The following is a 25,694-nucleotide window of genomic DNA, read 5'->3' on the forward strand; positions in this document are numbered from 1 at the left end:
CTATTATTTTATACCAATATGTTTTGTAAATATATTTCAAATTGGGAGCAATTTGATGTCTGCCAATGTCATGTCCATCTTTGTTCATACTCAACAGCTTTTGATTAATCTTTGTGCTTTACTATTTTGTTCTTGACTAATACAGTTGTGCTACAAAACTTAGTTTATTTTTAGATAACAATTTATGGAGCAGAAGAAAGCAGACTCATTTTTGGAAAGGTTTTTGTCAAAATTACAAATTTTCAACAAGCTGAGCTCAGGTGACTAGGATTTTGATCAGGTGTGCTTGCTGTGGCAGTTCATTAACGATATGTTAATTAATCTATGATTTAACACAGAAATGCTGTGGTGGTTTCATCTTTTAAGTTGCTTCATTAAATCATTAATTTTCTAGGAGGTAAGTGAGCCTGACATAATTAAGGCATCCTTGTCTCTGAAGACTATCCTTTTCATATGGTGTCAGGTCACTGAGGTAGTTAATAGAAGAGCAGCGACTGCTGACTCCCAGGGTACATTTTATTTACATGGCTGTGCTGTGAAGTTAATTTATTAGTTCATTTTTACTTTTCACTTAAGCAGTTTAGACTGAAATTAAGATTTTGTTTAGGCTTGGGACTACTGCTTGTAAATGGAACTAGTGCAACTGCTTGAAACAACCATTGGAGAGCAAAAGTCAAGTTTTTTCATGCTTTACTCAAAATCTAAGACATTCTTATTTTGGCAAATCCTTTAAATTAAGTCTATGTTATGAATAGCTATATTACTTATTTTGCAAGTTTCTCTCGTGTTATAGTGTTGATTGAAAAGGTTTCCATCAGGGGCGGCACGGTGGTGCAGTGGTTAGCACTGCTGCCTACGGCACTGAGGACCCAGGTTCGATCCCAGCCCTGGGTCACTGTCTGTGTGGACTTTGCACATTCTCCCTGTGTCTGCGTGGATTTCACCCCCACAATCCAAAGATGTGCAGGTTAGGTGGATTGGCCACACTAAATTGCCCCTTAATTGGAAAAATAATTGCGTACTCTAAATTGAAGAAAAAAAATAAAAGGTTTACATCAAGTCCGTGCAAAGTATTCAGCATTCATTTGCTTCTATTAGGGTAACAGATTCCCAAATATAATTGTAGTCCAAGCAAAATATTTATTGCTCAAGTTGTATGCTTACCAAAAGTCAGCTGCATTGGCATTTAGCTGAGTTTCTCAACTAGGGAAGTTCATCCATACTATCACAGATTAAACAAAGATCACCTTTTCCTTTGGGTTTCTTACAAAACAGTATAAGAACATGTTTCTTTTTTTATTGATAGAAAACTAAAATTTGTGTATTTCGAATACCCTTTTTCCCAAGTGCATATAATTACCAATTGAGTGCTAAAGCAAATTTTTTACATTTGTGACTCACAATTGTACACCATTTTTTTGACAGTAATATGAACTTTGGTTATGTCAAGCTGCTTAGATCCATACAAAGAGTCATCCGTGAGGAAGGATTTGATGGAGCCTGTCCCCAGGTATGGTGCACAAGCCCTTAGTGTCTTTTGTAATCAAGTAACTAATGTTGTTTTCATAGCGCTCTCCAGGGTGCAGCCGGAAGGGCTTGGAATAATCAACAATGAACAAGCTGTTTCTAAGCAAGGATGAAGTAAACAAGCATTGCAAAGACAGTGTATGGGTCATATGTTAATATGCATTTGCCTCACGTTTTGAGCTTTCCTCAACTCTATTGGGTACGAGCATTGATGTGCATAAGCAGTGTGCTCTGGCATCATTAGTCACTGAGCACCTAAAAGGAGCTGTCCAGTCGAGAAAGTGGCTTAGCCCAAATCCACATTAAGCCACATTAGACTTTTTATGTTGATGTTGTAATGAAAATATCTCTGTTGTAAAACTTGTAGCCTTGAGGATACTGTGGCAAGAAACTTTCATTTTGTTGTAGGGAATGATCAACTAATTAGAGTTTTGTAGGAGGCTGCGCAGTCAACTTTGCAACAGCAAAGTTAGCTGAAACTGGGTCTCAAACTGAAAAATCCTTTATAGCAACTTTAGCTATTCAGAGTACTTATGTTAATTTAGCTTGTTATTGCTCAGCTCACAATCTCTACTGAGATTTCGGCACAGATTTGGACAAGCTGCCTTTCCCTGTGGAGGCAAAACCCCTTTGGAGAAGTAAATTGGTCCCTGACAGGCACCTCTCCCCTTCCCAGTGGTAACCATGGCAACAGGCATGTCATAACAGTTCCCACAGTACAGTGTGCTTAGCTGCTTCAGCCGCAAGATGACAGGTCTTATAAAGCAGGAAATCTCATAGAAAGCAACAGCATATTTGGTGGAGTGACACACATACACCCTAAGAACCTTTCAACAAAGTCATTTCTAACTGAAAAGACTTTCACAATAAGGTTTTTTTAATATTTGCTACGATTCGTCTTTGCACACTGCCTTCTACTGACTTTATCTCACTGTGCTCTTCCAGAATGTTTTTTTTTGTCACTAGTGCTTATGATCAAGGAGTAAAAAATTGCACATTGCTTTTTCTGTGTCTTAAGCAACAGGTTTCTCCATAAAAGTAAAAGTGTAGAATTAACTACCCATTTTGGTAGCATGAATCAATGTGATACCACAGGCAGCTTTTGTGAACAAAATCTTGGCCCAAACCAGCTGGAAGTCTAGCATACGCTGATCCTTTCTTGGCACTTTGCTAGCAGCTATGTAGGCTTTGCAAACGTGTAGCTCTTATTAAGGTCCTACTGGTATCCTTCCCTGTTGATATGCCAAGGAAACAAGCTGTTTTATGAGTCGTTGGGCAGCTGGAAAGCAAGTCCAGACAGAAACTTCAGAGCCTTGTCACCTGTCCAGTAGCTGTTATAACTCTCGTAAGTTAGAATGTGAACTGGGTGGAAAGGGTGTCATTTATAAGCAAAGCCCTGCTGTTTTGTCACGGTCATTTGCACTTCTCTTCATACAGACCAAACAGAGGAATATCCTGCGGATAGGAATCCATTCACTCGGCTCACTGTTGTGGGGAGAGGATATTGGCCTGAGTGAAAACATCGAACATGCTTACAATCTTACTAAATTTCTGTATGCGCTCCGTGGACTTCTCAGAACATCTCTCTCTGCCTGCATTATTACCATACCAGCATACCTCATCCAGGTTAGACTTCAGTGGAATTTCTTTCATAAGCAGTTATTTTAAGTACTGTGTGTTTTGAAATAGAAATAAATCCTGCCTCCATAGAACACTGGTTTGCTTTTATTGGTTAGTTCTGATGAAATTCCTGATATTGCATTTTCCCACAACAGTTTGAAATTGAACAAAGTACATTGTTTCCATGAGAGAAGTATTCCCATTGTCATGCCACATGGATGACCTGAGCAAACATTAGCACATGGTCCCATTGTTTTGTACCCTGAAATAAAAACAGAAAATGCCATATGCTCAACAGGTCCAACAGCATCAATAGAGAGAGAAACAAAGTTAACATTTTCAGGTCATTAATCTTTCATCAGAAAGCTGTTCACACTTGTTTTTCTGAACCAGTTTTCAAGTCCTCTGATGTTATGAGTTCATGAAGGTTTAAGGCAGCCTGACAATAAAGTAGAGATATAAGCTGAACTGCTAAGAGACCATTTTTACACTGTATTAAGGTTCTAAATTCCTCCACTCAACATATAATCAGCAATCAGACCACTTGCCTGCCTTTGTGTTTATAATCTAGCATCAGATTTGCGCTGCCCTAAAGTTGGTGTTTAAATGCACTCTCTAAAAGTGCTACGAGTAAAATAAGTGTGAAATGTAAACCTTCAATGACAATTGTACTTGGTAATGGTTTCTGGTTGGAGTAACCTTTCTTTATTAATCCTATCAACATTAATAAAGGAATGAACACTTATTGCTAATATGTTTAATGAGTACAAAGGCTCAATGTAGCAGATAATTATTGAGTACATTCATTTAGTTAAAGTCCAGTGTGTTTCAGCGGCAAATTTCTTTCAGCTACATTTAAGGTAAATGGACTGTTTAGAAAGTAGAGCACCACCTGATCATACAGGAGGGGAATAAAAATCATTCACTTTAAAGAGTTTGAAAAAAACACAGCAGCATCGGTGTTTTGGTTAATAGCAATTTTTTAAGGAAGTACTTAACGTTTTGAGAAATTATCCAGTCATTAGTGCGTAATTTTTGAATATTCATTTATCGTTTTATTCATGTGATGTGGGAATCAGTGGCACAGTCTCATTTATTGCCTATCCATGATCACCCATGAAAGTGGTGGTTTGTTATCTTAAACTGCATTGGCACCTCTTCACGCACTCATTCTATTACCTCTGGAGTCCCATCTTTCGCTGCCTTCTATTTCTCATCTTCATGCTGCACTTCAGCAACATCATCCAAAAGTATATCAGGTTCCACATGTTCACTGATAATGCCCAATTCTACCTCACCACCACCTCATTTGACTCTTCCAACTGATTTCTCATGTTGCTCGTCTAATAATCAGTATTAGATGAACCAATACATTTTGGGCCAAAGCCAATATCTTTGCTATTTGCTGGGGCGGCACGGTTAGCGCAGTGGTTAGCACTGCTGCCGACAGCACTGAGGACCCAGGTTCGATCCCGGCCCTGGGTCACTGTCCGTGTGGAGTTTGTACGTTCTTCCCATGTCTGCGTGGGTTTCAACCCCACAACCTAAGGGGCAGTACGGTAGCATTGTGGATAGCACAATTGCTTCACAGCTCCAGGGTCCCAGGTTCGATTCCGGCTTGGGTCACTGTCTGTGCGGAGTCTGCACATCCTCCCTGTGTGTGCGTGGGTTTCCTCCGGGTGCTCCGGTTTCCTCCCACAGCCCAAAGATGTGCAGGTTAGGTGGATTGTCCATGATAAATTGCCCTTAGTGTCCAAAATTGCCCTTAGTGTTGGGTGGGGTTACTGGGTTATGGGGATAGGGTGGAGGTGTTGACCTTGGGTATGGTGCTCTTTCCAAGAGCTGGTGCAGACTCGATGGGCCGAATGGCCTCCTTCTGCACTGTAAATTCTATGATAAAACCTAAAGATGTGCAGGTTAGGTGGATTGGCCATGCTAAATTGCCCCTTAATTGGAAAAATTAATTTGGTACTCTAAATTTTAAAAAAACCTTTGCGACTTGCTACAAACCCCATTTCCTAGCTACTGACTCCATTCCGCGAGTTGGCCATTGCCAGCCGTTGAACCAAACTGTTCTCAACCTTTGCTGACTTACCAATACTTTATCCTCTCCATCACTAAGACCGCCTACTTCCCACTCGATAACATGAGCCGTCTCTGTCCCTATCTTAAATATTTATCCATGCCTTTGTCACCTCAAAATGCAATTATTCCAATGATCTCCTGGCTGACCTCCAACCTCGGACCCTGGGCAAATTTGAGCTCATTTAAATCGAAACTGTGATGATTGGGAGATGTTAGGAAAATTGGATTATAAATGTGCTGGGCAATTTAAAGGTTAAAAACCTGAGGTTAAAATGTGTTTGTTTAAAAAGGATTTTGTTTTGCTTCTAGGAAACAGTAAGTAAAATTGACTAGGAATGTGTTTATCAGTCTGGGTTAATGCCTGGTTTGACTGGGGAAGACCCTGGGGAGTTTTTAAAAAATAAATGTTTTTTTAATTGGGTTTTTGAACAAAGTATATTTACCGTTATGTACACAGAATAAGAAATATATATCCATATATAGAAGAGAAGGGCACACCCAAACATACCCCCAAAAAAGTAATAATAAAAAATAAAATAGAATAACTGGTAGGGTATTGTGCACCAGCTCAACAGCAGCAACTTTATGGGCTGGTTTAGCACAATGCGCTAAATAGCTGATTTGCAAGGCAGAACAATGCCAGCAGCACGGGTTCAATTCCCGTACCGGCCTCCCCGAACAGGTGCCGGAATGTGGTGACTAGGGGCTTTTCACAGTAACTTCATTTAGGGGCTGGTTTAGCACAGGGTTAAATCGCTGGCTTTGAAAGCAGACCAAGGAGGCCAGCAGCACAGTTCAATTCCCGTACCAGCCTCCCCGAACAGGCGCCAGAATGTGGCGACTAGGGGCTTTTCACAGTAACTTCATTTGAAGCCTACTTGTGACAATAAGTGATTTTCATTTCCATTTCTGTACAACTGGCAAAATTATTTACAACACATAAGTAGGCAACGGTTTGTGGGGAGGGAGGAGAGGCGAGGCGGGGGGGGGGGGGGGGGGGGGGAGGTGGACTGGGGAGGTAATTATACATTTGGGTGCCGGAGGAACAATTACAGTGGGCAATACTCAAATGGGTTTGGTGTTGGTGTTGTCATAATACTCGAATGGCTTTGACCCTGGGTAGTTGATGTGCTTTTGCAGCCAACAGAAATAATGGGCACGATCGACCGGCCACGTCGCGCCTGACCGGGAGCGCAGCGTGGCCTGTCGATGCAGGATGAAGTCTCCTCAAGGCTTCCCAGCAGCCACAATGCCTTGTGAGATCGACCCAAGTTCCACAAGGCGGCGCAACCAGAAATACACCCACAATGGGCGGGACCAGGCCGCACATGCTTAAGTAGGTTAAGTCCCCAGGGAGGCCTCAGCCAGGCGACGTTCAGTACTGGTCCACGCAAACGCGAACAAGATGCAACAGTACCCAGGGGGGGAATGTCTGGGGCCATCGGAGGCCCCAGGATGGTCAGGGATAGGGCAGAGTTGGGGGCTCCAGGCACCAAATAGCGGGATATCCTCATCTGGAGGGTGAGGTAATGTCCATGTGTGTCGGGGATGACATTGCCCATGGATAGGGCGTGGCCCACATGCTCACTTAGCAGGGCACCCTTTCAAAATGGCAGCCCGATCTCTTGAGCTCAGCTCCCAGTGATGAAAAAATGTAAGTGGGCTCAACCAGTGAGAAACTCCCCAGGGTCCAAAGAAAAGTGTTGGAGTGTTATTAGATAGCGGTGGGAAACTTCCAGCAAAACCTGCCACAAATGGCACAATGTGTTTTCAGCTTGGAGGGATGTGGTCATTTTTTTTTTTAACGCATTATGTTCAAACTTGTATCAAAGTAGGTTACAGCAAATAAACACCCTGGGAAACATTCCTCCCAACAATCAACTATCCAGTTTGTACAGATTTTTCTCCTTTTTCCACCCCCCCCCCCCCCCCCCCTCCCCCCCCCCCCCCCCCCCCCCCCCCAACGACGAACAGCTCCTCAAACACGGTCACAAACATCCCCCAACTTTTCTCAAACTCCCCTGCTGAGCCCCTTAACTCATACTTTATCTTCTCTAACCGCAGGAAGTCCTACAGGTCACCCAACCATGGCTGCTACCCCCGGTGGCGATGCCGACCGCCACTCCAGCAAAGTTTGTCGCCGTGCAATCAGAGAGGCGAAGGCAAAGACATCTTCCTCTTCTCATGTCCATGAGCTCCGGCTTCTCTAAAACCCCAAATATCGCCACCAAAGGGTCCGGGTCCACTCCCTCCTCCACTATCCTGGCTATGACCGCGAACACTCCCGCCAGAATCTTCCCAATTTTTCTCAACCCCAAAACATGTGCGCATGATTCGCTGGCCCCCGCCCACACCTCTCACACTCATCTGCTACCCCTAAAAGAACCCACTCATTCTCGCCCGAGTCATATGCACCCTGTGCACCACCTTAAACTGTATCAGGCTCATCCTTGCACAAGAGGAGGTCCCATTTACCCTTCGCAGTGCCTCACTCCATACTCCCCAATTGATCTCCATTCCCAACTCCGTTTCCCATTTCTCCTTGATTTTCACCACCCGCTCACCTCACTGCTCCCCCAGCCACTTATATATATCCCCAATTCTTCCCTCCCCTTCCACATCCGGAAGCAGCAGTTGCTCCAGCAAGGTGTCTCCCAGCAATCTAGAGAACCCCTTCCAGACCTTTCGCGCAAAGTCCCTAACCTGTAGATACCTGAACTCACTACCCCTCGGCAGCTCTACCTTCTCCCTTAGCTCCTCCAAACTGGCGAACCCTTCCTCCAAATATAAATCCCTCACCTTGACCAGCCCCACCTCCCTCCACCTCCTGTATACACTATCCATTCCCTCTGGCTCAAATCCATGATTCTCGCACAGCGGCGTTAGCACCGACATCCCTTCCACCCTAAAATGCCTCCTCAGCTGATTCCATATCTTCACCGTGGACTGCACCACTGGGCTCCCTGAATACCTACTCGGAGCCATTGGCAATGCTGCTGTCACCATAGCCCTCAAACTAGACCCCTTACAAGAGTCCTCCTCACTTCTAACCCACTCTACCCCTTCTCCTTCCCACCACCACCGCACCTTGTCCACATTCGCCGCACAATAATAATGAAGCAAGTTTGGCAACGCCAACCCCCCTGCTGCCTCTGCCTCTGTAGCAGGGTCCTCCCCACCCTCAGCACCTTCCCCGCCCATACGAAGTCAGAGATGATTGTGTCCACTTTCCGAAAAAAGGCATTTGGTATAAAGATCGGGAGAGCCTGAAAGATAAACAAGGACCTCGGCAGAATATTCACCACTTGGACCCTCCCTGCCAACATTAAGTGCAGTGTATCCCACCTCTTAAGATCCTCTCTGGCCTCCACCAGCAGCTTCGTTAAGTTCCACTTATGGAGCCCCGTCCATTCCCTCGCTACCTGAATCCCCAAGTGCCTAAACCTATCCCTCGCTACCGTAAATGGCATCTCCCCTAAATTAGCCCTCTGTGCCAACTCATTCACCGGGAATACCTCGCTTTTCCCTACATTCAGCTTGTATTCCGAAAACCCTCCAAACCTCCCCAACAGGCCCATAATCCTTCCTACACTCTCCAACGGATCCGAAACATACAGCAAGAGGTCATCGGTATTGAGCGGCACCCGATGCTCCCTCTGTCCCCTCATTATCCCCTGCCACTCTGCCGACCCCCTGAGAGACATCGCCAATGGCTCTATGGCCAGCGCAAACAGCAGTGGCGACAGTGGGCACCCTGCCTTGTACCCCTGTGTAAATCAAAGCTTTGTGAGCTCATATCATTCGTCCTCACCCTCGCTCTTGGCGCCACAAACAGCAACCACACCTATGCCACAAATCTCAACCCAAACCTTCCCAAAACTTTGAACAAGTACCGCCACTCCACCCGATCAAATGCTTTCTCCGTGTCCATGGACACCACCACCTCCGGAACCAGAGCTCTCGACGGATTCATCACCACATTCAACAGCCGTTTTATATTACTCGCGCACTGCCTGCCCTTCACGAAGCCTGTTTGATCTTCTGCAACCACCCCGGGACACAATCCTCCATCCTCCCCGCCAACAACTTAGCCAATACTTTCACATCCGTGATCAATAGTGATATGGGTCTATACAACCCACATTCCACCGGATCCGTCCCTTTTTTGGGGATTAGTGTGGTTACTACCTGCTTCATCGTTTCCAGCAACTCCCCCTTCTCCAGTGCTTCATTAAACGCCCCCAACAGATGTGGTGCCAGGTCCGCCGCAAATTCCTTATAAATTTCTGCCGGGTACCCATCCGGCCCAGGGGCCTGCCCCGACTTCATACCCCTGATACTATCCAGCATCTCCCTCAGCCCCGGGGGCTCCTCCAACGCCTGCTTCTTTGCTTCCTTCACCTGGGGAAATTCCAGCTCGTCCAAAAACCACCCCATGTCCCCCTCCTCTCCTCCTGGGTCTACCTCATAAAGTCCCTGGTAATACTCTCTAAATGCCTCACTTATCTTCCCTGGCTTTGACACCACATCCCCAACCCCAGTCTGGATCTTCAATATTTCCCTGGACGCAGCCTGCCACCGCAGCTGGTGCGCCGGCATGTGGCTCGCCTTATCCATACTCCTATTGCACCCCTCTTGCCCTATGCAGTTGCCCTACCGCCCTCCCCGTTGTCAGCCTGTCAAATTGTCCCTGCAACTTTTTCCTCCTCGCCAATCCCTCCACGGTGGGCACCCTCGAATATTCCCTGTCCACCTCCACTATCTCGCTCACTAGACGCTCATGTTCCACCCTCCTTTCCTTATTCGCATGAACCGTAAATGAGATAATTTCTTCCTGGACCACTGCCTTCAGTGCTTTCCAAAAAATGCCCACCGACACCTCCCCATTCTGATTGAACACCATATAATCCCTAATCGCCAACCGCACCTTATCACAAAAATCTCCATCCGCCAACAACCCCGAGTCAAACCTCCACCCCGGCGAGAGATGTGCTCATTGCTGGGTGGAGCTCAGAAAGGCAGAGGCAGAGAGTTTGGATAAGGTTTGAGAGAGCGAGGAGCTGAGTCCTAATCTGTCTGACTCTTGAATCCACAGTTCTTTCCAAGTAGGATAGTATTTTAAAAAAAGGAGTAATAATATTTTAAAGCCGAGCAGTCTTGTCTGAAGACAAGGAAAGGCTGAAACACTTGTTTGAAGCAGCTATTTGAAGACATTCGGCAAGAGTCTGAACAGGTTCCAACCAGAGCCAAATCTGTTTTATAAAGCAAGTATGAGTCTATGCCCTGCTAATTTTAAACTGGATTTAAGAACTGTATGTTTTTTTTGTTGTTTAAAAGTTGTGTTAAGGGGTAATTGTGAGCTGTTCTGTTTCTTGTGTGAAGTTAAAAGTTTAATATCGTATTCATAATAAAGTTTTGTTTTAGAAATACCAAAGCCCTATTTTTTCATGCAATCACTCCTGGACAGAATAATTCTTTCCGCACAGACTTAAAATGAAATAAAATATTGGGGTTTCAGTCCAGTATCCTAGCCACTATTAGGGCCTGGTCTGGGATCGTAATTCTACCCATATCCTGACTCACACCAAGTCTCTTACCCATGCTCATTGACCATATTGCATCCTGGTCAGAAAGTGACAAAATTTGAAAATTCTCATTTTTATTTTCAAATCCCTCCATGGCTTTCCTCCTTCCAACCTCTCTCATCTCCTCAAGCCCTACATCCCTCTGAGATATCTGCACTGGTCAATTCTGGCCTCTTGTGTATCCTGGATTTCCACCTTTGACAACTGTTCCTTCGGTTATCTGGGCCCTAAACTCTGCAAATCCCTCCATAATCCTATACACCTTTTTCCCTCCAATCCATTAAGATACTCCTTAAAATCCACTTCTATGATCAAGCTTTTGGTTATTTGCCCAAATATTTCTGTGTGTGGTCCTGTGAACTACCTTACGATATTTGACTGCATTAAAAGTGCCAAACAAAAGCAAGTTATTGTGCTTGTGGTGACGATGACCACTCAATGGCCTTGGGTGAGGAATTCCAAAATATAAATCCAGCAAAGGTGAAAGAATGGCAAAGTCAAGTTGGGTGTGTTTTGGAGGTGCTACTGTTCCAATGCTATTGTTGCTCTTATCTTCGGGTTAGAGGTCATTGGGCTTGGGAGTGCAGTCAAAGGAAGTGTATTGAAACGATCAAGGAGAAGTACTGGGTATCCCTCTTTTACCCATGTATTTGATGATCATCGAACTATATGTTAATGTCTCTACCTTTGGTAATGTCCAATAATTAGCATAATGCCACTATTTTGGTTGGCTTTATCAGCAAGTCTGAACACAAGCCACATTTGAGTCCTCTACTCTGATCAAGAGTCAAAGCAATGTACATGTCACCTCGTAGCCAGCCAGCCTTTTCCAAGAGTGGAAAATGGAAGTGGGGTGTGCATTTGTGAGTATAGTTGGCAATTTTAGGCCTCCTGGGAATGTTTCACCTTGTAGAAATAAAGTACTAGTTTTCAAGAGCCACAAGGGACAGCATGATGGTGCAGTGGTTAGCACTGCCGAATTACAGCGCCGAGGTCCCAGGTTCGATCCTGGCCCTGACTCACTGTCCATGTGGAGTTTGCACATTCTCCCCGTGTTTGCGTGGGTTTCACCAAAGATGTCCAGGATAGGTGGATTGGCCACACTATATTGCCCCTTAATTGGAAAAAATGAATTGGGTACTCTAAATTTAAAAAAAAAAACAAAGAGCCAGCAGAAGAGAACCCTTTGCCACAGCAAAATAAATTCATGTCATTTCCGTACAGAAGACCTCTTCTAAAATGTGCCCAATGCATGGCAGCCCCCATTTACATCTTTCCATTCTCTCTGCACATAATCCTCCAGCCTTGCCATTTACAATACAAATTCAACTGAGAAACTTACTTCCTCTGACACACAAAATCTACAGCATGGAGACAGGCCCTTCGGCCAAACTTGTCCATGCCAACCAAAAAGCCCTTCTAAGCTAACCCTATTTGCATTCATTTGTCCCATATCCCTCTAAACCTTTCTTATCCATGTATCTGCACAAATGCCTTTTGAATGCTGTCAATGTCCCTTCCTCAATAGAACGTCTGCTTGATTCAGCCTCCTCTCAGCCCCCTCACCCCCAACTTTTCCCAGGCCTCTACTGGTGGCAGATCCGCACCAATAAAGTTGTTACCATCACAGAGTGAACCCTGCTTGTCACCTACCTCTGTGGTGTTTTGGAGGGGATATGTGCCAGCCGTAACTCTTCCTCTTGTTCATGAGATGTGCCAGCAACTCTTCTTGTGGTGAGAGCATGTCGGACAATAGAAGAGAGCAAGTTAATATTATCATACAAATGTGGCAACATGTTGTTACATAGATGTCTTTCTTTATTCACCTGGATGCTGTGATGTTTCCTATAGGTTTGCTATGCACAGTACATGCTACAGGCATAGACCTGGGTTATTGTGGGATCCCAGTTTGAGTAATCTAATTCTTACCAGTTAATACCAGCTGGAAGGGCAACAGTGGGCCACAGGGTTCTTTCCCCAAAACCATTCCCTTCCAGTGCTGCTTTGGTCTTATGAAGCGAAGTTGCTTCGAAAAAGAAAGCTCTTACTTATAATAGAGCATGCTGATGAACCAACCTAGCTGTTCAAACTGCAGCAGTGAGTCAGAAGTATGGCTTTCAATTCTGAGAACACAAAGCTGTTAAAATATTATGTCATGCACACCATTTCAAATTGAGAGATATGAAAGAAAATAAATGTATGTACTTCTTCCCCACATAATGTCTTTCTGTCTAATTTCAGTCACAACCTTTTATTGAACAGTTCTTGTAAGTGCATGAGTTTACAGCAGCAACCAGGTTGACTTTTCTCCATCTGTACTGTTTTTAGTCCATCTGCATATTAATTTCAGATGTCGCACCATATTTACATCATGTTGTGATAGCAACAGGGCACATGTACTACAGGCAGTTTGCCACAGATGGCCTCATGATCCATATCCGTCCTTTGATCTTCTATTTAGGTATTAACATAAACTTACCTTTGTCCAAGTTATAACACTTCGTCCTGATGTCATCCAGGAACCTTAGAACCACAGAAAAGTTCCGGCGCAGAAAGAGGCCATTCAGCCCATTGTGTCTGAACTGCCAAAAAAGAGAGCCGCTCATTTTAATTCAATTTTCGAAAACCCAGTCTGCAGCCTTGCAGTTACAGCACTTTAGATGCAGTTCTAGGTACCTACTAAAATGATGAGGGTGGGGTTTGGATTCATCTATCAGCCTCATTTCAGATGCATTCATGATTAACCTTGGTATTTTAACCAACCCATAAAGCCTGCCTCCTATTTGAGAATATGTCACTTCAGATGCAGATTCAATTTCATGTACAGGAGAGAAATAACCCAGGAATTGCACATGCTGTGTTACACTACATGTACAAATCAAGTAATTCGTTAGCCACTTTCAATATGTCTTGTTTAGCTTGACTTTCACCGTTAACACCAATGCCACGTTGATGATAAATTGCGACCACTTCTCTTAGAACATTCATCACATATTGCATGTATGATAAACCATGGTAAATCTCTCCTGATGGGATAGATCTTACCCATTTAAATTTCAGCATGTAAATAATACCCCCTACTTTTTGTGTTACTACTTTTTCAATTTCATGGGAACTGGAGTAGGCCATTCAAGTTCTTAAACTATGACAGAATAAACTTATGGTTCATCTGTACCTCAACTCTGTTTGCTGCCTTTCCCATTCTTGATATTCGTATCTGAAAAATACATCAACCTCAATTGACCCCAGTATGCACTGCCTTTTGGATGATAGAGTTCCTTATTTCCACTATCTTTTATGTGGCCTAGCTCTACTTTTAAGGTTATGCCCCACCTCCCCCCGTTCTGATTATCTAATTTTTTTTCTAATATCTACCCTATCAAGTTCCGTTATTGTTTTAAAGACCTGAATTAGATTATCCCTCAAACTTTTAAACTCAAGAATAGAAACCAAGTGAATGCAACCTGTGCTCCTAACTTAATCCTTTAAACCTAATATACTCCTGATGAATTTACATTGTACCCCTTCCAAGTGCAATATAAATGAACAGAGTGCCTAAAACTGAATGCAGTGCTCCACGTGGGGGCTGACCAAGGATCATACAGCTGAATCACCACTTCCTCACGTTTATATTTCAACAGTCTTGAGATCAGAGCCAAGGTTCTATTCGCTTTTTAAAATTTCTTTTATACTTATGAGCTTTGACTGATTTATGTATATGGATAGTTAAATTGCATAGCTTTACAGCACCTTGCCTCTCAGCATTAAGATATTCCAAGTCATCTTCCTTGGATCGAAAGTGAGTGACTTTACACACCCTCACAATAAACTCCATCAAGCTAGTTTTATTCCCTCACCTGATCTGTCTGTATCCTATTGTAACTTCCTGCTCCCGTCTACATAACATACGACGTCTCCTAAGAGAAAATAATCTAAAAATGTTGATGATGAGCTCAATATTCTTCCATTCAAGTCATTAACGTACATGGTGTAAAGCTCGGATCCAAATACAGATCCCTGAAGAACACCACTTGTCACATTGTTGACTTCAATAGCCCCCATAGTGGTGCAATGGCCAAGAAGGAGCGGGAGCTAGTGGCCCAGGAGACAACGGCAAGAGACCTCGGAAAGCCATCACGGACCAACGGGACCAGATCGCGGCTCTCGAGGCCAAGGTGGCGAGCCTGATCAGAACCCAGACGGGGTTAAAAGAAAAAGTCGATGACCAGGAGAACAGATTGGGTCGAAAGAACTTGGGAATCGTGGAGCTGCTGGTAAGAAATGAGGGGAGGAACCCAACAATGTATGTGGCAATGATGCTCGGGAAGCTGGTCAGTGTGAAGGGCTTCACCAAGCCCCCCGCAAGGTAGACCATGCCCACAGTACGCTTCGACAGCAGCTCAAAGCGGGGCAGTCACTGCGGGTTATAATCGTGAGGCTGCACAAATACCAGGACAAAGAGTGGATCCTGAGGTGACCGATGCAAGTGGAAAGGATATTCCATCCACTTGTACGAAGACGTAGGGGCAGACCTGGCCAAGCGTCGAGCCGAATTCAACAGTACCACCCCTGTACAAAAGTGCAGGTTGGCATGCTCTACCCTGCCAAGCTATGGGTTACATACCAGGGGAACGAACATTACATCGGTGCCCCGGAGGAAGCCAACAGGTTTCTCCAGAAGAACAGACTAAACAAACATCTATAGAGTGCGATGGCCAGAATGTGGGCTGCAAAAAGACGAGAGGGGCAGAGACGAACATAGGCAAAGTGCGGAGAAAGCGGTGGAAGGGTTGTGGAATATGCAGACAGAGTTTAAATAGGGGAACCTGGCTAGTAAGGGTGCCGCTACACTAGCGAGCAGGCTGGTGTATGGGAGTACAGCGAAGGAGGAGGCCGCGGTGCGCCTCCCAGGAGGGAGGGAATGTCTGGCAAAAGGGAGGGGAAACAGAAATTCAGGGGAAACAAAGAGTGAAAGGGGGGCGGGGTCCAGGGTTGCTTAATCTGTTTGGGTTCGGAGCAGGGTTCACCGCCTGGGTGAAATTCCTGTACAACCTCCTATGGCAAGTGTTTGGCGAACACCACCAGCTCCGAATACTTCCAACTGCACAGGGGTCCCCATTATCCCCGCCCCTGTTCCCACTGGCAATCGGTCTGCTGGCTGTCGCCCTAGTATCGGGGGATTGGTGGACGGGCTATCAGAGAGGGGGCAGAAAGCAAAGAATCTCGCTCTATGGGGATGACCTGCTCCTCTTAGTATCTAAGCCCCTAGCCAGCATGGGAAAGATAACTGGACTCCTTAGGGACTCCAGCGCCTTCTCAGGTTACAAACTCAACCTGGGAAAGAGTGAAATCTTCCCGGTAAATCGGTGAGAGGGAGGAGTGGAGCTGGAGGAACTGCCGTTTAAAGTGACCCACACCAGGTCCCTGGGGGTCCAAATGGCCCACACCTGGAAGAGGCTCCACAAATGGAACCTCTCCAGCCTGATGGAAGGGGTGAAGAGGGACCTGCAAAGATGGACTCGCTCCCTCTTTCACTGGCCGAAAGAATACAGACAATTAAAATGAACATGCTGTCTAGGTTTCTCTTTTTATTCAGATCACTCCCAATCTTCATCACCAACTCCTTCTTCACCAGGGTCATCAAGTTAATCATGACCTTCAGCGAGAGGCGTGGTGGTGGTGATGGGGGGGTTGTGTGAGAGCGCTCCTAGGGTACGTAAGACTATTTTATAGCAGGAGCGGCACGTAGGAGGCCTGGTCCTACTGAACCTTCTATTTTACCAATGGCCGGCAAACGCGGAGAGGGTAAGGGGGTGGCTAAGGAACCGTAGGTGAACTGGGTCCGAGTGGAGAAAACCTCCTGTGCGCGGATGTCTCTCCGAGTGCTGGCCACTGCACCACTCCCCCCACCCCCACCACTCTCTCTCTCTCTCTCTCTCTCGCCATTCGGCCCATCGAGTCTCATCTCCATTATCCTGCCTACTCCCCATAGCCCCTCATCCACTTATTATTCAAGAATCTATCTATCTCTGTCTTAAAGACACTCAGTGATTGGCCTCCACAGCCTCCTGCGGCAAAGAATTCCACAGATTCACCACCCTCTGGCTGAAGAAATTCTCCTCATCTCAGCTTTAAAGGATTGTCCCTTCAGTCTGAGGCTGTGCCCTTGGGTTCTATATTTTCCTACTAGTGGAAAAATCCTCTCCACGTTCACTCTATCTGTGCCTCTCAGTATCCCGTAAGTTTCAAACAGATCCTCCCTCATCCTTCTAAACTCCAATGAGTGCAGACTATTGTAAATAATGTAAAATAGTACTGGGACCTCAGTCACAGACATGGTGACAGCATGAGGCTCATGTTTTGTCCTTTTTATTGTGTTAACATCTATTACCGTTGTACTTGCATTGTTCTTTGTCTTCTGCAAAGCTCTGTATTTCAATACAAATGCCAATAAAAATATTTTTTTTAAAAAGAGAAGTCTCAGTAGAACTTAAGAAATAGGAGTAGCAGTAAGCAATACAGCCTTTTGAGCCTGTTCTTCCATTCACTAGCATCATGGCTGAACTAAACTCCGCTTTCCACCCTATTCCCATGAACCTTGATTCCCTTGGTGCCCAAAAAGCTATTGATCCCTCCTTTGAATATACTTGACTGAGAATCCACAGCTCGCAACCTGTTATCCTAAGCCCATCAACCCAATGTGGCCAGAGGAAAGAACCGCTCTGCCTCTATTAAATTTATACTTTAATGTTAAACTACTCAATTTAACCACAAAGTTAGAAGTGGTACTTTAAAACCAAAATACAATAAAGATGGCAGAGCAGTTGATGTGTTGCAGGTGAGCTGGTGAACACCACAATCCACAGCAACCATATGTCTGCAGCTCAAAGAACGTCAACCCAAAGTTGATGAACTGGTGTCCAAGCTCCAGACACTGTGATGCATTAGGGAGGGATAAAGTTGCCTGGACACTTTGTTCCAGGAGGCAATCTTAACGGTAGGTACAGTGGATTTAGTCCATAGTTAAGAGCATGGGGATGTGGCTAGAAATGCTTCAGGGAATCCAGAAGATAACATCGGAGGAGCCTCAGCTCTTACACTTGTCCAACAGATCTGAAATTTTTGCAGCCTTTTTGGATGAGGCTGCAAGGAGATTGATCAAATTGACCACAGAACCGGATACAAGGGGAGTAAAAAGGAATGTAGTCATAGAGGTAGTAGTAAGGGACAGTATGGACAGTTGGATAGATACTGTTCTCTGCAACCAAGAACGTGATCCCTGAAGGTTCGCTTGCTTGCCTGGTGCCAGGGTTAAGGACATCTCCTTGGAGTTGAGAGGAAGTTAGAGTGGGAGGGGGAAGGCCCAGTTGTCATGATCCGCGTAGTTAGAACTAAAGTTTTACTGAGGGAAGATTAGCGGTTTCGGGCGAAATTAAAAAACAGAGCCAGGAAGGAAGTAATCTCTGGATTATACTTGAGCCACAAAGAAATTAGCACAGGGTAAATAAGATCAGGGAGTTGAATGTCTGACACAAAGATTTGTGGGGGGAAAATGTGTTTTATTTCATAGGGTACTGGCACCAGTCCTGAGGACAATCCTGCAGTGGTGGCCAAGCGCTGCTGCCTCACAGCACTAGGGACCCGGTTCGATTCCGTCCTTGGGTGATTATCTGTGTGGAGTTTGCACGCTCTCCCCATGTCTGCGTGGGTTTCCTGTAGATTCTTCGGTTTCCTCCCAAAGTCCAAAAATGTGCAGGTTCGGTGGATTGGCCTTGATCAATGCGTAGAGTTACAGGGATAGGACGGGGGGAGTGGGCCTAGGTAGAGTGCTCTTTTGGAGGGTCAGTGCAGACTTGATGGGCTGAATAGCCTCCTTCTGCACAGTAGGGATTCTATGGAAAGAGGTATTTGGGACAACCTTCAATAGAACTGGACTGGGATTAGAGTAACTGGTTGCAGTGAGGGCTTTAAACTAAGGAGTAGAGAGGAGGGTTCACTTGAGGGGAGATTTAGAATGTTAGCAAGAAAGGACAAGTTAATAATGAAGGGCAGCGATACCGGTAAAAACCGGAGTGTGATGAGAAGGAACAAACATAAGAGTGCACAAACAAGTAGAACTAGAGAAGGGAAAATGATAAAGACAAAAGTAAAGACTCTTTATCTGAATGCATGCAACATTTGTGAGAAGATGGATAAATTCATAGCATAAATCGAAATAAATGGATATAACATGATAACCATTATAGATATGTGGTTGCCAGACAAACTGAATATTTAACGGTATTGGACATTTTGGAAGGATAGGAAGAAAGGACAAGGTGGTGTGGTAACTCTCAATAAAGGATGAGATCAGTACAGTAGTGAGAAATGATCTTGCCTCTGAAGAGATATGGAATCATTTTGGGTGGAGATGAGAAATAGCAAGGGAAAGAAGCCACTGGTGAGTGTAGTTTATATGCCTCCTTGACAGTAGCAACACTGTAGGACAGAGTATCTATCAAGAAATAACCAGGGCTTGTAAGAAGATAATGCAATAATCATTGGCAATTTCAATTATAAATTGGGCAAATCAAATTGGCAAAGGTGGCCTGGGGGATGAATTCATAGTTTCTGAGAACAATGCATTCTGGAACCAACCAGTGAACTTGTTTGAGACCTGGTAATGTATAATGAGACTAGATTAATTTATGGTTTCATTGTAAAGGATCTTGTAGGCAAGGGTAATCCAAAAATAGAATTTAACATTCAGTTTGAGGGTATAAAGGAAGAGAGTAGGTAAACGTTAGTCCCTTAGAACATGAGACTGCAGGATTAATAATGGGAAGCAAGGACTGACTTTGAATAGGTATTTTGTACCTGTCTTCACAATAGAAAACACACAAGACAACCGATGAATAGTAAGAAATGAGGGGCAAAATGGACGGAGGAACTCACTATGACGAGAGAAAAAGTACGAGGAAAACTAATGAGACTAAAGGATGATGAATCGACCTTATGGCCCGCATCCTTGGGTCTCAAAAGAATAAGCTGCAGAGATAATGGGTGCATTGGTTGTAATTTTGTAAGTTCTCTAGATTCTGAAACGGTCCCAACGCATTGGGAAAACGTAAACATAACATATCTATTCAAGAAAGGAAGGAAACAAAGCAGGAAAATATAAACTGGTTAATCTAGTCTCTCATCGGAAAAATTTTGGAATTCTTTATTAAGAAAGTAATAATCAGACCTTTTGGATGATAATTGTACAATCAGTTAACGTGGTTTTATGAAAGAGAAATTGGTGTTTGACAAATTAAGAGTCTTTTGAGAATGTAGCAAGCATGGAGGATAAAGGAGAAATCAGACCATGACCCCTGGTTCTGGACTCCCCCCACCCATCAGGAACAACCTTTCTGCACCTACCTTACCTAGTCCTGTTAGAATTTTATAGGTTCCTATGAAATTCCCCCCTCATTGATCTGAACTCCAGAGAAATATAATCTTGACCGACTCAATCTCTCCTCATATGTGAGTCCCACCATCCCAGGGATCAGTCTGGTAAACCTTCGCTGCACTCCCTCTGTAGCAAGAACATCCTTCCTCAGAAAAGCGGACCAAAACTGCGCGCACTATTCCAGGTGTGGTGTGATCAAGGCCCTGTATAATTGCAACAAGACATCCCTGCTCCTGTACTCCAATCCTCTTACTTTGTCGGCCAACATGCCATTTACCTTCTTTACCGCCTGCTGTACCTGCATGCTTACCTTTAGCGACTGGTGTACGAGGACACCCAGGTCTCGTTGCACATTTCCCTCTCTCAATTTATAGCAATTCAGATAATTTGCCTTCCTACTTTTGCGACCAAAGTGGATAACCACACATTTATCCACATTACAGGGTAGAGCATGAGAGGCTTTTTCCCATGTGGCAGAGTCTAGAACTAGGAGGGCACATTCAAAATAAGGGTCTCCGTTTTAAGACCGGAGGAGGAGGAGAAGGTTCATCCCATATGAGGTTTGTGGAGGATGGATGATTATATTTAAGGCTGAGCTAAACAGATTTTTGATCGACAAGGGAGTCGAGGTTGATGGGGGGACAGGCAGAAGATTGGAGTTAAGGCCACAATCAGATCAGATCCTATTGAATGGTAGATCAGGCTCAAGCAGCCAATTGGCCTATTCCTCTTCCCATTTCTGTTCTCAGTATCTGTCATATCGAGCCTTCTACGAATTTTACATACATTTTCTGGATAATTCTAGAGAACAGCTGAAAAGTATGCCACCAGTGAATAGACAGTGAAGATGAGAATCAAAGGATGAAGGAGGGAGACTAGGGCGGGATTTATTGAGCAACTCACCGTGTGTTTTGTCACGGTGGGAGGTGGTTTGCCATTGGTCAGCAGAGGGATCTCTTGGACCCTCCATTGTCAAAGGGGTTCCCTGTTGAATGGACCCCTCACCACTGGGGAACCCACGACAGAGGGGTGTTGGCGGGACCAGAAGATCCCGCCAGTACGAAGAGCCAGAAAATCTCGCCCTAGGTCTGGCGCAGGTTGTATTCATAGAGTGAAGAGAGGTCTGAGGAGGAATTTGAAGACAACGATTTTAAGCACGTTTCGAGAGAGGTAACCAGTGTGATTCGGAATAATAGATGAGTGGGATGAGTGAACTGAAATGAAAATCGCTTATTGTCACAAGTAGGCTTCAAATTAAATTACTGTGAAAAGCCCTTAGTCGGCACATTCCTGCGCCTGTTCGGGGAGGCTGGTACGGGAACAGTGCAGAACAGAATACAGACAACTGTGTTTTGGGCTGGTGTAGAGCAAATCAGGCAATGACAATTTTGCTGTACTCTACATATTTTTGCATTTACTCCAAAGCATCCAAAGTTAGCATTTGGAAAGTTCAGTGAACTCATGTATGGTATAAATAGCAAATCCAAATCCCAGTAGTTTTATTATATTTTTCTCTTTGGTTACATGATGAGGTTTACTTTAGTAGAGGTATTACATATGCTTCAGGGAATTGCATAACATCTATTTATAACATGGCTCTAAAGCAAAAATACAACACCTATTTGATTATATTTTTTCAAAGGTTAACTTTAGTTTTATTATAGATACATGGCATAGGTTGGATCAAGGAATGGTCAGTAACAAAACCATCTTCTTTACTTTCTCTGCCTTACTTCCTGCCCTCAACCTTTTCACTCATGTATGTTCCCCCACCACATCCATAAACACAGGCACAATCCATTCACTTCAGGATACGGACCCCGGAAGTGTAGAAGATTTTAGTTCAGACGGGCAGCATGGTCAGCGCAGGCTTGGAGGGCCGAAGGGCCTGTTCCTGTGCTGTACTTTTCTTTGTTCTTTGTTGCAATTGTCATCAAGGCCATTACTTCCTTAGGCTTGTCAGTGACCACAGTCTCCTCCGACATATGTCGAATCACGATTCCCCCCAACCCCCCTTTCAACCCTGGAAACAATCTATCTTTCAGTTCCTGACAAGCAGCCCTCTGCTGTTCCCACCTCCACTTCTTGGCATGCCGTGGAACATACATCACTGATTTTGTTTCTCTATGTGGTCAGGAGGTATTTTGCTTCAAATTTAGTTGATTTTTACTTCAATTCAAAATACTCTAATTCAAACTATGTCCCAAGCAGTCGATCGTGCTTATCATTTCTCCTGGTACATATACCTCCATAAGCCAGACTTCCACTTGTGACCATGGAGTGATTGGTCACATCAACGGCTGTTCCTGTTCAATGTCACAGAAAAGGGCTCTTTTTACCCAGATCTGGGTGGAATTTTGATGAAAAGGCGTAGGTGAATGTTAGAGGAGTAGTTTACCCCTGTCTTCTGATCACCGGACCTGGCAGAAAACAGTGAGAGGTTTGGCTGCAAAGTTGAAACAGTCTTGTGCTGCAGCAACAGTCTCTTCCAGCATGCAGACGGGGGACGGGCCAGCTGTAAGGCCCCAGATACAGGAACTAATGACTTATATCAAGAAGGAATTCCATAAACAGAGGAAAGAAATGCTTGAGGATCATGCAAAGGCCATTGCTGAAGAGGACTTTGGAGTGGTTGGGGAGGTGTTTGGAGGTGCAGGGGTCACAGATTCGGGAGATTGAAGGAGTGACCTCGGATCACAGCGATCGTGTGGTGGCTCCGGAGGCGGAGGTGGGGCTCCTAGGAGACCTTTGTAAAACGCTGAGGGCAAAGGTTGAGGAGCAGGAGAATACCTCAAGAAGACAGAACCTCCGAATAGTGGGCCTGCCTGAAGGAGAGGAAGGTGTGAGTGCCACGAGGTACGTCTCAAGGATGCTGGTGGGACTGGTGGCAGAAGGGGTGCTAGATAAGGCACCCGAAGTGGACCGAGTGCATAGGTCTCTGAGGCAAAAGCCTAGAGCTGGGGAGCCGCCACGGGCGGTGATCATGTGACTCCATAAATTTGTGGAGAAAGAGAAAATCCTACGGTGGGCCAAGGAGAAGCGTAGCTGCGACTGGGAGGGAAATAACGTCCAGATTTATCAGGACGTCGGAGCCGAGTTGGCAAAACGGCGGGCAGGTTTCAACAAGGCCAAGGCGGTGCTGTACCGGCGGCAGATCAGGTTTGGGGTGCTCTACCCGGCAAAATTATAGGTGACGTTCGGAGGCCGGGAGTATTATTTTGAGATCCCAGAAGCGTCCGAAGACTTCATTAAGGAGCATAAACTGGGGGAGAACTGAGTGGACAATGCTTGGGAATCGGGATGCTGGCACAATGTAATGGTCGGGAGCATGTTTGAAGTGGGTGCAGGGATTGGGGGATTTTCGCCTTTTTTGTCGGGGGGCGGGGGCGGTTCTGTTCAATGTTGAGATTGTAAGGAGTTGTAGGGGTGAAACGTTTATGTGGGGATGGATGTTCCCATCCCCCCCCTCCTGTTTTATGGGACTGTTTGTGTTTAACATCTGTTTGTTTGCTTTTGGAGAAGGCTACCTGGAGTTCAGGAGAAGTTCTTGTTTGGGTGGGGGAGGGTAAGGCCAGGAGGAGGCCTTCTTCTTTGAACTGAGGAGTGGGGGGGAGGGGGGGGGGGGCGGTCATTAGGATGTGCCTTTGGGCAGGGGCAGCCGCGCTAGCAGGTTATGCTGATGAATGGAAGTGAGGTGGTGGGGGAGAAGGCCAAGAGGGGTGGCCGGGGGGAGGGGGGGAAGTGTGGGGGGAAGAAGGGGAAGTGGGGGGGGGGGGTTCTGCGACACGGCAGGGGTTGAGAGATGACATGGGCAAGGGCGAAGAAAGGGGCCATCTGGGATGGGCTAGGTACAGAGTGGAATTAAAGGGGCAGGAGTTAAGTGGGGAAGATGACAGACAGTAGAGTGGATTGGAGGCACAAGCCTCCAGTAAGGTTGGTAACGTGGAACGTCCGGGGACTGAATGGGCCGGTTAACAGGTTGCAGGTGTTCGCGCACCTCAGGAGCTTGAAAGCGGCGGTTGTCTTTTTGCAGGAGTCACTCTTCCGTGTGAGGACCAGGTTAGGTTAAGGAAGGGGTGGGTCGGGCAGGTTTTTCACTCAGGGTTTGATTTGAAATCGAGGGGTGTGGCTATTTTAATGAGCAAAAAAATGGGATTCGTGAGTGCGAAGGAGGTGAGGGATCCAGATGGGAGATATGTGATTATGAGTGGGGTATTGGAAGGGGCACCGGTAGTGTTGGTAAATGTGTATGCCCCAAATTGGATTGATGTAGGTTTTATGAGGGGGTTGCTGGCAGCAATCTCGGATTTGGCCACGTATCAATTGATCATGGGAGGAGATTTTAACTGTGTCCTGGAGCCGAGGGTGAATAGATCGAGCCCCAGGTCGATGGGTACGGTACTAATGGCAAGGGAGCTGGGGGGTTTTATGGAGAGGATGAGTATGGTGGATCCATGGCGCTTTCAGAACCCAGGGCGAAGGGAGTATTCCTTCTTTTCACACGGCTATAAGGTGTATTCGAGGATTGATTACTTTGTAGTGAGTCGGGAGATTTTGGTTGGGGTGGAGGGGCAGAGTATGCGGGGATAGTTATCTCGGACCATGCAGCCCACTGGCTGGGAATTTGGTTCAGTATGGGACGAGAGCAGAGGCCGGGGTGGAGGTTTGACTCGAGGTTGTTGGCGGATGGAGGTTTTTTTGATAAGGTGCGGTTGGCAATTAGCGATTATGTGGAGTTCAATCAGAATGGGGGGGTGTCGGCGGGCATTTTTTGGAAAGCACTGAAGGCAGTGGTCCTGGGAGAAATTATCTCATTTACGGTTTGTGTGAAAAAGGAAAGGAGGGAGGAACATGACCGTCTAGTGAGCAAGATAGTGGAGGTGGACAGGGAATATTCGAGGGTGCCCACCGTGGAGGGATTGGCGAGGAGGAAAAAGTTGCAGGGGAAATTTGACAGGCTGACAACAAGGAGGGCGGTAGGGCAACTGCGTAGGGCAAGAGGGGTGCAATACGAGTATGGGGAGAAGGCAAGCCGCATGCAGGCGCACCAGCTGCGGAGGCAGGCTGCGTCCAGGGAAATATTGAACATCCGGGCTGGGGATGTAGTGTCAGAGCCAGGGAAGATAAATGAAGCATTTTGAGAGTATTACCAGGGTCTTTATGAGGCAGACCCAGGAGGCGAGGAGGGGGACAAGGGGTGGTTTCTGGACAAGCTGGAATTTCCCCAGTTGGAGGAAGCAAAGAGGCAGGTGTTGGAGGAGCCCCTGGGGTTGAGGGAGGTACTGGATAGTATCAGGGGTATGAATTCAGGGAAGGTCCCTGGGCCGGATGGGAACCCGGCAGAATTTTACAAGGAATTTGCGGTGGACCTGGCACCACATCTGTTGGGGGCGTTTAATGAAGCACTGGAGATAGGTGAGTTGTGGAGACAGTGAAGCAGGCAG

General features: G+C 45.6%; 1 protein-coding gene across 3 annotated transcripts in view; it reads left to right on the top strand.

Moving 5' to 3' along the window:
• elp4 (elongator acetyltransferase complex subunit 4) overlaps positions 1-25,694 on the top strand; it is a 500,372-nt gene that overhangs the window by 195,679 nt on the left and 278,999 nt on the right. For all 3 annotated transcript variants that reach the window (XR_011933067.1, XM_072466249.1, XM_072466248.1), the window contains exons 6-7: positions 1,426-1,510; positions 2,965-3,153. Coding sequence is in view for 2 of the 3 variants with exons in the window: in XM_072466249.1 (XP_072322350.1) it covers positions 1,426-1,510; positions 2,965-3,153 (274 nt within the window). In the remaining variant the exon portion in view is untranslated. The remainder of the gene's footprint in view (positions 1-1,425; positions 1,511-2,964; positions 3,154-25,694) is intronic.

This window comes from Scyliorhinus torazame, chromosome 10, assembly GCF_047496885.1.
Source record: "Scyliorhinus torazame isolate Kashiwa2021f chromosome 10, sScyTor2.1, whole genome shotgun sequence".
NCBI lineage: Eukaryota > Metazoa > Chordata > Chondrichthyes > Carcharhiniformes > Scyliorhinidae > Scyliorhinus > Scyliorhinus torazame.